We start from the raw sequence: 11,544 nt of genomic DNA, 5'->3' as shown, positions 1-11,544 counted from the left end.
GCTCCTCCTGACACTGCTTAAATAAAGCCTTAAAAAGCACACTGACATCCCAACAGTCGCTGCATACATTTGCAGCCACAGGGGGACATTTTAAGGCAAGATTTCTGCTTACACAAGATGCTTTTCCTTCATCCATTTTTCCTTTAAGTAAAGAGGCACTGAAAAGTGTACAGCAGCAAGGGCCTTCATTAAGCATCAGCAACTGAAAGCAACTGCTGCATTAAGGGAATAGAAATTTAGAAGAAAATATACCCCCTTTCCATTCCAGCTGGTCGTCAGAGACCAGAGGGGCTGGATGCAACAGGGCTTGATTTCTGATTAGAACCAATACAGCATTATAGGCCTGGTCAACTTCAATAATAACTTGCATGAGCACAGATATGTAAGTTGTACAGTTTACTGAAGCAGCAGGAAAGCAGACTCAGGACTGCCAGTCATAAAGGCACTAACTACAGTGTTAATATGTGTTGTGGCAGAAAGTATAGTAACAGAGATCTAATAGCACTATATGTATATAAATGCATATTCCTGGATCTGCTTCAATGCAGTTGGAGGTGCAAAACTCACATAAAGGTGTCCCTTCAGGGCAGGAGGAGAGAGACAGTCCATCAATCAATCCCGAGCAGGAGGAGGTGTTTTCCACCCGTGACTCTTTCTGCCCAGAAACCCCCCTTTTATACTATAAATTTCTGGCCCTTCACAATGGGATGGAACGATTGCAAGTTATAGGGGGGGTTTGGTGACTTTGGTCATACATGTATTACATCTCTTGTTCCTCCTCCTTTGCATTCCCCGGGGCGTGGAAGTTAATACATAAGTAGAGCTTAATGAGGGTCTCTGTTACTTTTGGTCAGAATTTACAGTTGACAAAAAAGGTACAATAAACAACTTGTCCCTCCTCCACATACTCAGGCAGCAGCCAGGGCTGTCTGACCTTCGCCAGACAGTCTTTGCACACATCCTTATCTCCTTAGCGCACCAGATTTACAGCAAGGCTGGTTGCTCAGGGTGAAGGGGGAGTAAGGCTGATGCAGAGGCATGGGTGCTCCTCTGTGCCTCACAAACATCGGGCCGGGAAGGCCTCTGCTTCCCTCCAGACATTCTCCAGTTGTTAGGCCTTTGCTCGAAGCAGGTGCAAGATAAGTGAGGGGCCCAGCTCATGTTTTTCTCAACCAGCCTCATCAATTCCTCACCGACCTAAAGCAATACTGTACAATTCTGACCGTTTACAAGTGACTTCCATCTATATTTCATTTCTTTGCTTCCCACTAAGATATGGCACTTGTACATCACTTGCACATTCAAAATTAAGCATCTTTTCAATTACAGTATCAAAGACAGATCTTACTGAAAAGCTACATCCTGAACCTGCCATAACACAAACTCATACATACTTACTTACTTTGGCCTATACCGAGAGATATCTTTAAACTTGGAAGGTAGTTACTACAATAAACAGATTTATAAAAATATAGGATTAGTACATTCAAAAAGACTGAATTTGTAACAGCTTTCAACATTAACACAGTATCTCTGAAGTAATATGTTGCCTCAAGAGGGAGAGATTGTTTAGAGGAAAATGAGTGCAGAAGGGATATGTAGACAAGAATATGCAGGAGACGACTAGAAAAGCAATCAAACTTAGAAACAAGTGACCCATCCTAATTATCTCTGATAGCAGATGCTGCCAACAGATGCTCCCACATTATGCTCCAAGTACAGCTGTGAGAACCAGAAATAGATACCAAAGATGCTAAACTCAGAAACATGCATCCCTTGCACCTCTAAAAAGGATACTTGAGATAGCACTCTAAACTGACAAAGCACGTTTCTTCCAGTCACCTCTGCATCGTGAAGCAATCCAAATGTATACTAAATCCTTTTGCTTAAGCTGTCAATTTTAAGGTTCCACAGGTGTTGGCAAAAAAAAATATCAAGGATTATTAACAGATGCACTGACCATAAGAAACAGTTCATTCAAGTCATAGTTGTAGTATGATGACAGTTGCATCATCTTGTATCATTTATCTCAGTTAGCAAACAGAATTTTACAGAAGAGAATAAAAGCTACTCGGAAATAAAAAGCATTTTGAACTGTCCAATAAGTTTTATATTACAAACAATAAAGAAATTATTTACTTATTTACTTAAGCATTTCAAGGGTTATAGCTCTTGAAATTTTTTTTCTGGTGTTGGTTCAGCCTTTAAGTGTCACAAATCATCAAAGTTTGGATAAAACCCAGCTTTAAGATACCTGTATCTGTTCAGAAGTAAACCTAGCAATATAAAAGATCAGAGAAGATCTGCACATCAGCAAGCTCACAGAAGTATAAATAATCCAAATCATAACTTTCATCCTTTCAGGATACTGGAAATCTCCAAGGGCTATGCATAGCACACCACTTTTCAGAGTAGCATCCAGCTTTTTGGGGTCTCATTAATTTAAGGTTCTACCAACTGCAAGAGTACAGTTGTAGTAAGGAAGACCTACTTCCTTACTGATTCAGTTAAATATTCTAGTGATAATATCTGTTATAGTCTCTATCAACAGCCAGAAAAAAACATCACTGAGGTGTTCAGCCTTTCCATGTAGCTGACAGAATTTCTACCACCACCAGTGTAGTGTTTCTTCTGGTTTTTACACTGGCAAAACTGGTGTAAACTAACTAGGCAAAACTATAATAAGCTGGATTCAAACACTCTTAAGAAAATATTAGGCCACCATCTACATTCAGTGGACTATCACCAAAGCAAAAGTAACTTACAACTTTCTAGAAAACATAATTTTTTTTGTGATGACACTTAAAATCAATGAGAGCAAAATGATAAGTCATATTTTCATGAATTTCCAAGGTCCCTTAAAAAAAACTAATGCCCTGCCCATGCCCAGAAGGAGAGAAATGACACCACATCCCACCCCTGAGAGCACTGCAGCTCTCTGCTTTGAGCAACACAAAATTCTTACTGGACCACAAAATACAATCCAGGCTCCAGTACCGGTTAGCTGAAAACAGATGGCAGTGCAGAGAGCCCGGGTCCCCGGAGAGCTCACTAATCGAGTCACTCCATAACTCAAAAAGCTTTCATTTAGCAAACAGACCAGTTCAGTTAACTCTGCACCCCAGCTGGGACAGTGGCAGGCAGGGCTGTGGGATCATGGTGGCCGATCTCTGTACGTCCAACGAGACACTGACAACCGACAGAGAAACCCAACCTTTCCCCACTGCTCTTGGACGACCGATCGCAATTTCGGCTGTTGCCATCCCCTACGTAATCGATACCACCGGGGCACAGCCGGGATGAGCGGGGTCCGGCAGGGGCACGACTGACACGCCACTGTCGCTGTCCCCATCCAAAGGCCACCCCCTGGTGCCACACCGAGGGATGCAGCAATAAACCCGAGGGGTGAGGGGTAATGGGCGATGCATGGAAGCACCTCACACCCCTTCTACTGACAGAGATACTGGCCTCACATGCCCCTGGAGAGTCTGGACACTGTCAGGCTCATGAGCCTCATGCTTGGGCCAACAAAAACTGGGCAAAACACGCAGAACTTTCTGCCACACGTTACTGCACCTGCCTGCCCCACTCCCACCAGCCATCTCTGGAGATGGCTTGTTCCTTCACCTCTAGTGGAAAAGTTCTTCCTCAGGCCAAGCTCCAAACTCCCCTGCAGCCGTCAGGGTGCAAAAACCTTGCCCTGGACCTGCAGCACTGGTTCACTCTTACCTCCAGGGAGATTGTAAGCATGTCCTCCCCAAGCTTCTCGTCCTGTAGACCAAATACAGTCACACCACTAAACCTGCCTTCCTAGGTGATGTTTTTAAGGTGCTTATGGTTTTTGCTGTTCTCTGGGCTTTCTGCAGCTCATGGTGGGTGGTCAGTTGTGCTGGGGCTGCTGCTGTGCTGCTGTGCTGCCTGTACAACACTGCTGACCTCTGCACTGGCACTGCTTAGCAGGGATGGGGCTGTACCTGGGCCTTTCCTCACCTCCTTCAAGCTCCTTTGCAAAGGTCTCACTCCTGCTGAAGGAAACACCAGCAGTTGAACTGAGAGTGTGCCTGGCTCTGGACCGGCACCCTGGTGCTCCCAGGGCACTTGCGTCTGCCACCCTGCCCTGCTGGGGCTGAGGGGACCCAGCCTTGTCTGTGGCTGGGGTTAATACCTTCAACACCAGCTTCTCAGGGCTGCGTGGAGGTGAAATGAATCTGGTCGCCCATACAGGTAGTGAGTGGGGCATCGTGTGGGTACAAAGCCTGCGGGCAGCGTTCCCCTCCGGCTCTTCGCACCCCAGTGCCCTCTTCTTGCACAGAAAGCCTGGAGTATTTAAATTGCATTTATGAAAGATTTAGCCCAGTGCTCGTGCTTGTCAGCAGCTTTCAAGAGCTTTGCCCGGCCCTGCTGAGATTAGAGGTCACTTTTGCTGGACCTGCTTCCAAAACGCGGCTGAGTAGCCCAGCCGTGCCGGAGCGCTGGATGGTGACTGTAAGGGGAAGGTGTGTAGAAAAAAACCCTGAATGAACAAGCGTAGAGGTTGACCCAGGGCTGTCTGGAAAAAAAACCAACCAGAAAAAAAGAGCATTGTATCTTCTTTTCTAGCTTTTATTTCCGCCAAGTCACATATACGGAACAGCCCTCTCAACCGACCTGAGAGTGTCGGGATGCGACAAACAGAAACAAGGCGGAGACGCCGCTTAACAAACGCAGCGCAACAAAGCCGCCTGTCCGCCCTCAGCGGGCCGGGCCGCGCCCCTTCCCTGCCCGCAGCCAATGCGGGCCGCGCTTGCTGCGGGCGGCGCGGCGGGCGAGTGGCGCGGGGCGTTGTTGCGGGGCCGGGCCGGCGGGCGGGGCGCGGCGTTCGGCCGGTGCTCGGTGCTCCGCCCGGTGCTGCCGCTCCGCCCGCCCGCCATGAACTCCCTGGACCAGGCAGAGGGTGAGTGCGGCCGCACGGAGCGACCCCGCAGCTGCTTCTCCGGCGCGCCGGGAGCTCCCGGCTCCACGGCCGGGCTGCCCGGGCGCGCTGCGCCGTCCCCGCGGAGCGGGGCGAAGCGGCCGCGGGAGGCCTCGGCTCCCTCTGCACCGCGCTCCCGGCGCTGCTCCTCGGCCCAGACAGGCGAGCTGGGGCGGGGTCCCGGGGCTCCTCCGCATCCTGCGCTCGGGGCGGGCTGTGCTGCTCCCCGCGGAGCGGGGCCGCGGGGAGGCCTGTGCCGGGGGGCTGCTGCCGGCCCTGGGGAGGAGGGACCTGCTTCTCTTTCCCTGCCGCTGCTCGGCTGTGGCTTATTAAAATCCGCTTGTGCTGTGGTAAACCCACGGGTTTGTGCATGAGGCGCGTTTCTTACAGCTCCGAGTCCCACGCTGTGCTTGAAGAACGCGACGTCAAATAGCCCTTTCTTATCCGAGGACATTGATGGTCTCGGTTACACGGGCTTTGAAGTTGCAGCTTGCAGGATGTCAAAACCCTGAAAGGAGTCTTTAGCGTCCAAAAATACGGCTGGTACGGATTTTAGAAGCGCATTAGTGCAGGTGTTTTGTAGCTGCCATGTCGGCAGGAACCGATAGTCCGGCGTTGTCAGGGCTTTGTTGCCATGTCTGTACAAGCTGAGGGATCCCAGAAGTGAGCCCTGCTGGTCACAGCTGCCAAAGGGATCAACTCACAGATAATAAATAAAAATAAGTTAAAACTTTAATTTCCTGTTTTCTGAAAGAGTTTTTTCATTTTTTGTTTTAGTGATGTCTGCAATATGCAAGTGTTTCCTTGAGAGCTTTGTTGTCGGTAGCCTGGTTTTATGCCTACAGGGTTCTGCTGCTCTAAGAGCAGGTTTTCATGTGCTGTCTCCTGTTCCCCCTCTCACTTCAGTGACTAGGTGCAGGGGCTCGTGGTAGTCAGGGAACAGTTAATTAGCTTTAATTGCTGGCAGTGGTTTAGCTTCCCCAGAAGGGAGGTGGAGGACAGGCCATAACTACCGGGCTCTTGGCAGTAATTAAGACTAGTCAGCTGTTCTGTGGCTGAAGTCAAGATATTGTGATCTTCACCCATGAATTCACCTGCAAACCACTTAGGAGTAAATTCGAGTTTAGAAAACTGCATTAGTAATGATCACAATAGCAACGCTTCTTCCAGTCTTATTCTCTGTTTGCTTTATTACGGTAACTAATTTAGCAGTAGTTGCAAGCTGAAGTTCCACAGTGATGCTGATGGAGACTTTGGCGGAAAGTTAAGTTGATGCTAATTAAAACTTAAATCCGGGTAAAATTCTAGGTTTGACTGGAATGTTGTCAAATATTGACCTTGTTCAACAGAAGCGTGGATCTAACCTGGACTTGAGGTGAAACAGCTCCTTTTCAACACACATTGGGAGGCCAAGATTTTTTTAAAAACAAATCAGGATTATGAATTTGAAATGCCTTTAAGAGCAATTTCAGTGAAAAGATTATGGGAGAATGATGGCAGTAAGAAGAAAGATCTGTTTAAAGAAAAAGTGAATTAAACTAAGATCGTAGGGTTAGTGTTTGCTGTGGGGTTTTTTGCATATGTGTGTATGTGTATATCAGGGCACTCAAGGTTTCTACAAAACAAAGTCAGCAAAGCCACACTACTACAAATAATCCCTTGAACAGCTGGCAAATGGCTAACCTTCTTTTAAAATTGCTGTTATATAGACAATAGAACATAATGGTTTCCTGATGTACTTAATAGTCCAAAATGTGATACTTTTTTTTTTTGAGGGGCAGTTTAAGCTACTTAGAATCTAACTCTCAGTGTTTTTAAAAATGTCTAAAATAGTCTGATTTCCCATCTATATTGATTTGTTTTTTTGTAAGTGGGAATGTTTCTTGCATTTAGTTTAGCTCCGTCACTGTACTTTTTACTTGAAGTTGAGCAAAACTACTTTGCCTGGGCTTTTATTGCATCTAAATGATCATTGCGTTGGTTTTCTCTGCCTGTTTAAGTGGGTATGCACAGGGGAAAAGTGAATTCCTTTCATCTTTTGCATTAAAATGTGACTAAATAGATGAAGATCTAATTATGCTTAATATACATCCTCTCCAGATCTCAAAGCTTTTGAAAGAAGACTAACTGAATATATTGCATGTTTGCAACCAGCTACAGGACGTTGGAGAAGTAAGTTTGATGTTCCAAGGGATAAATAGGATTCTGTCTTTTAAGCTTTTTAGATTTACCAGTGTGTATCTCTGATTTAAGTTTGCCCAAACAAAAATCTGTATTTAAGTTTTCTTTAAAATTTGTGGCATACATTGCATAGACTGCAACAAGTTAATACAGGATAATAAACTAATACTTTAGCCAGAGTTAGAAAAATGACGTTAAGATTGAATTGGTTTAAGGCTGAATTATTCTGGAAATAGTTGGAACAGTAAGTTGTTGTGTTTTTTTTTTTTCTGTTTTATTCTGGTTTTTATATTGTTTTGGGCTTTATTTTTGAGACTCAAACTTCTCTGATAGTCACTATAGTTACATAAACTAAATATAGTTTATGTGAGATAGTCCCTATAAAACTGAAGGTGAAGAAGTTACAGCAGTGTGCCATAAAGGCAGCATATGTCTTCAGCTCTGTTCTAACAGGGAAGTTTGAAGGAGGAGGAAGGTCAAAAGATACCACAGATATGCTGCCAACTTCTGAATCAGTAGTCTATGGTGGAAACACTCAACTTTTTTTGTTGTGAGATTCTGCTGAATCAAGAATACTGATGTTTTTTAGCACATATAAAATAGCATCTTTCCTCCTGAGAGGCCAATTTTGAATGAAGGAACAACTACTTAGAAAGCAAAACCAAACACCACTACCACCACCTCAAGCTCCCTTGTTTCAGAGCAATCAGGAGGCAGGAAGATATTTATATTTACATCTGCCAAACTTGTGCATACCTACTGTAGGAATGCATTTGGCTTCCGGAATTGTTATTTTCTGTCATATGTGATTAAAAAAATACTGAAAACTTCTAGGCATATTTAAATGAGGTTTGCATAACTAGTATTGTATTCAATTGTAATTCGTGTTTTTTTCCCAAACTACTCATTTTCCTAGTTTTGCAATTCACATAAAAGAGGAACTTTCAACTGTAATTGTAACAGGGTATTTAACTCAATGTTTACTTTTCTTCCTGTTATTCTGAAAAAATTGTGTTTTATAGAGAAGCTTTATGCTTTTGATAGATCTTTTTCAACTTTCTTTTGAAAACTTGTCAGAGTTCCTATTTTTTTAAATTTGTAATATCTGTAAGGAATATGCAACTCAATAGCAAATTATAGCAGTCTTGCAAACCTAAAAGTAGTATTTAGTGAATAGTTTTGTTTCCAGGTTCTTTCCTATGATCCTAAAGGCTGCCAACTCTGGGCCTTCTCTACCTTTTATTTTGTTGTTGTTTGATCTGGTGGCTTTCATTTGTTGCCCTGCCCTGCCCATTTCCTTTCCAGTAAAAACTTTATTTGCATCCAGAGCTTCAGGCTCCAGAGAAAACACTCAGAACTGTGATGAAAGCTGCAAGGCTTTATGGATGTGCAATATAATACGAGTTTTCTCTACATTTATATTTGTTTCTGTTTTCTTTTTCCATCAACCCCAGTTCCCCAACCCTTTGTAGTCTCTCAAAATCAGTCCAGGATGCTGTGTTAATCTGATATGTATCTAGTATTATTCATTTACAGTGAATTGATTATTTTTCCTAAGCCATTCTGGATGTGTAGAGGTTTTTGCTAATATTCACATGCTAATGTTAACATGCTTCCTGACTCCTGTTTATTTTTTTTTGCCTCTTCCTTGCTTGTAATTGTGTCAATTGGGATGGGGAGCGGAACACAACTTGTGCCACTGAAACTGCCTCAGGCTTTCCTTATGCAGATGAGCTTGAGGGAGAGAAACTTTAGCTCTGCAGTTTGATGGTTCTGCGTTCCTGTTGCCCAAACTGCACTAGCTCAAATAGCAAAGTGAACATTTGGTACAAATCTTACTTTACCTACCAACATATGTTTTTAATGTTCATGTTTTTTTAGAAACTTTGGTTTCTTCAAAGTATTGGGATATTTCTGCTTGAGAATTTAGATTTTGGTACCAACTTGTACAGAATCTTTACAGTTTCACTTGCTGGTAGTTTTTTCACCTATTTTCATTTCTGCCTCCAATTAGAAGCTTTTTCTCATGCAGAAGTAGGAAAAGAAATACAAGCTTAAAAGTTGCTGCTAAAAATGAAATGCTTTTAAATATGAGTGAGGTATACTGTTTATGACTCTTGTTCTTTTCTTCATCAGTGATTCTGATAGTGGTATCAGTTTGCACAGCAACTGGGGCTTGGAACTGGTTAATAGACCCGGAGACACAGAAGGTAAGATCAGGCTAATGCTGAACATTTTCTGTTTCATAGCTTGATGCTGCAGTCAAGTGGTATATTGAAAACTGAAAGGCTAAATGTGGTTCTTATGTGAAACTGGAAGATAGTTTTTAGTAAAGCTCTCAAGCTGTCTGGAATTGTTGTAAATATGTCCTGGGGCATTGCCTACGAAAATGGTACACCTCGAGTGCTGATAGGAAGAATTGTTCACAAGTACTTGGAGAGGGCTCGGAGCAGTATTTTATTTTTAGTTAAGCGAACTAGGCAGCAACTTTCTGTATGTTTTAGAAAGTATATAGTGAGACTAATAGAAAGTATATAGTGAGACTAATCCAATTTCTTTCCTAGGTGTCGTTTTTCACATCACTTTGGAATCACCCGTTTTTCACAATTAGCTGTATTACCCTAATAGGCTTGTTCTTTGCTGGAATACATAAAAGAGTGGTGGCACCATCAATGTATCCTTTAATTGTGTTTGTCAAGTTACAAGTGTTGTAGTTACTGCTGTTCTTGAAGCTTGTGCTAATGCTGCTGTTTCAGTTTTTACTTACTCTGTGTACAAGTGTTAGCTGCTTTCCTTGACACAATCCACACAGTATAGCAGCCCGATGTCGAACTGTTTTGGCAGAATATAATATGTCCTGTGATGATGTAAGTGTTGGTGGTTCATTGCCTAAACCTTGTTTGTATAAAAAAAAAAAGCAAACAATGCAAAAAGACACACGGGTTTTTTTCTGAACAGCATTTGTATACACCTCAACAAATTCTGTGTGCCTGGACTGTGAAATGCTCAGTATTGTTCTCTGTGTTGTTTTAAACTCAGCTTGTAATATTGAACTTGAAATGCAATTGTTGGGCTCAACTTTCAGGGTTTAAACTCTTCCTTTTTTTTTTGTCTCTCTTGCAGACTGGAAAATTAATATTGAAACCTAGGCCTCACGTTCAATAAGGGCTGTCTTCCTTCAGTTTTTTCCACTGCCATGGAAACCAAAAATGACCTTTTTTAAGGTAGTATGACAGCAAAAAAACAAATGGGACTGGTTGTCACTGCCTGGGAGTGAAAGTCTTAACACAGTTGACAGTGAAAGTGTGCAATATTACTTTCTTGAATATTTATCCAAATTCTTTGTTATCACATTATCAGTGCTTTTGCTACTTCTGATTACCTCTTTTTCAGTATTAGTCTCACTTTTTTACTTCGGCTAGAACAGAACATACAAGTGAAGTATGTTAATCGGCAATGAAGTTGAACTTGAAAATGAAACCTCATTTGTGTTACATGTCTTTGTAAGCTATTGTAAATAGCACATCAATGCCAATGTTCAGGAAAAGAAGTAATATTTGCTTTATGGATTCCTTTGTTCCCGTGAAGCGTATTGAGAGGAACACTTCCCAGTCTCCTGATGTTTTATGAGCACACTTCCTCATTACAGCTGTCCTTGTCTCCTGGTCACTCTTTTTGGAACTGGTTAAAAGGCTCGCAGGAAGACGGTCTGTCTGTGCTGGAGAAAACTGGTCTTACTGTTTAAGAACTTCACAAATATATCAAGGATCACATTTGTCGAGTTGTGTATATAGTGCACCAGCCACTTTCCTTGTGGTCATACATAGTTCCTTGTTTGATCTGGTTCAAAACACTGCTATTTTAAGATTTTAATATTTTAAAAGTTGTCTTAAACATGCTTGTATCTTCCTGATTGCAAGGTTGTACTGTATCTAAAGTCCACCCAAACATTCTGAGGGGATTTTTATGCTGTGATAGTCAGAACATGAAAATAGTATTGCAAATGTATAACTTCAGATTTGGTAAAGAAAGTATCAAGAGTGCCACAAGAAAATAACAAAAATTGTTATTCAGAGTGTTAACAACGAGGTGTGGATGAAATATGCTTAAAGTGTAACTTTTGAATAGCTAAAACTGTAAAGTTTTAAGTTTAAGTTGTTCAAGGTGCCTTTTTAATTGTTTTGAACTCCTTAAATTGACTCTAACTGCAAAGCTCTTGCAACTTCAGTAACTCCTACTACAGGGTAGACTGGCTTTTAAAGGCAGCCTATTGATGTAACTTTGTCAGTTAAGACATTAAGAATTGTCTTCTGGATTTTTTTTCCAGTAATTGTTCTGCCCACGCATTATTTTTAACTGCTGTATATTTTGTAGGTAAATGTGTATAAAATAAATCCTTTGTATAAACAAAA

The 11,544-nt window shown here is 42.5% G+C and overlaps 1 protein-coding gene across 1 annotated transcript; it reads left to right on the top strand.

Moving 5' to 3' along the window:
• Positions 1 to 4,834: 4,834 nt before the first annotated feature.
• CNEP1R1 (CTD nuclear envelope phosphatase 1 regulatory subunit 1) lies at positions 4,835 to 11,544 on the top strand. The gene is made up of 6 exons (XM_027685043.1): positions 4,835 to 4,933; positions 7,052 to 7,123; positions 9,269 to 9,342; positions 9,697 to 9,806; positions 9,945 to 9,999; positions 10,256 to 11,544. Exons 1-6 carry the CDS (start codon positions 4,909 to 4,911, stop codon positions 10,295 to 10,297), a joined length of 378 nt encoding a protein of 125 aa, XP_027540844.1. The 5' UTR covers positions 4,835 to 4,908; the 3' UTR covers positions 10,298 to 11,544.

The sequence above is a fragment of the Neopelma chrysocephalum genome, unplaced genomic scaffold (genome assembly GCF_003984885.1).
Source record: "Neopelma chrysocephalum unplaced genomic scaffold, ASM398488v2 Primary Assembly neopelma1_68, whole genome shotgun sequence".
In the NCBI taxonomy this organism is placed as follows: domain Eukaryota; kingdom Metazoa; phylum Chordata; class Aves; order Passeriformes; family Pipridae; genus Neopelma; species Neopelma chrysocephalum.
This window is presented reverse-complemented; position numbering and strand designations above follow the sequence as displayed.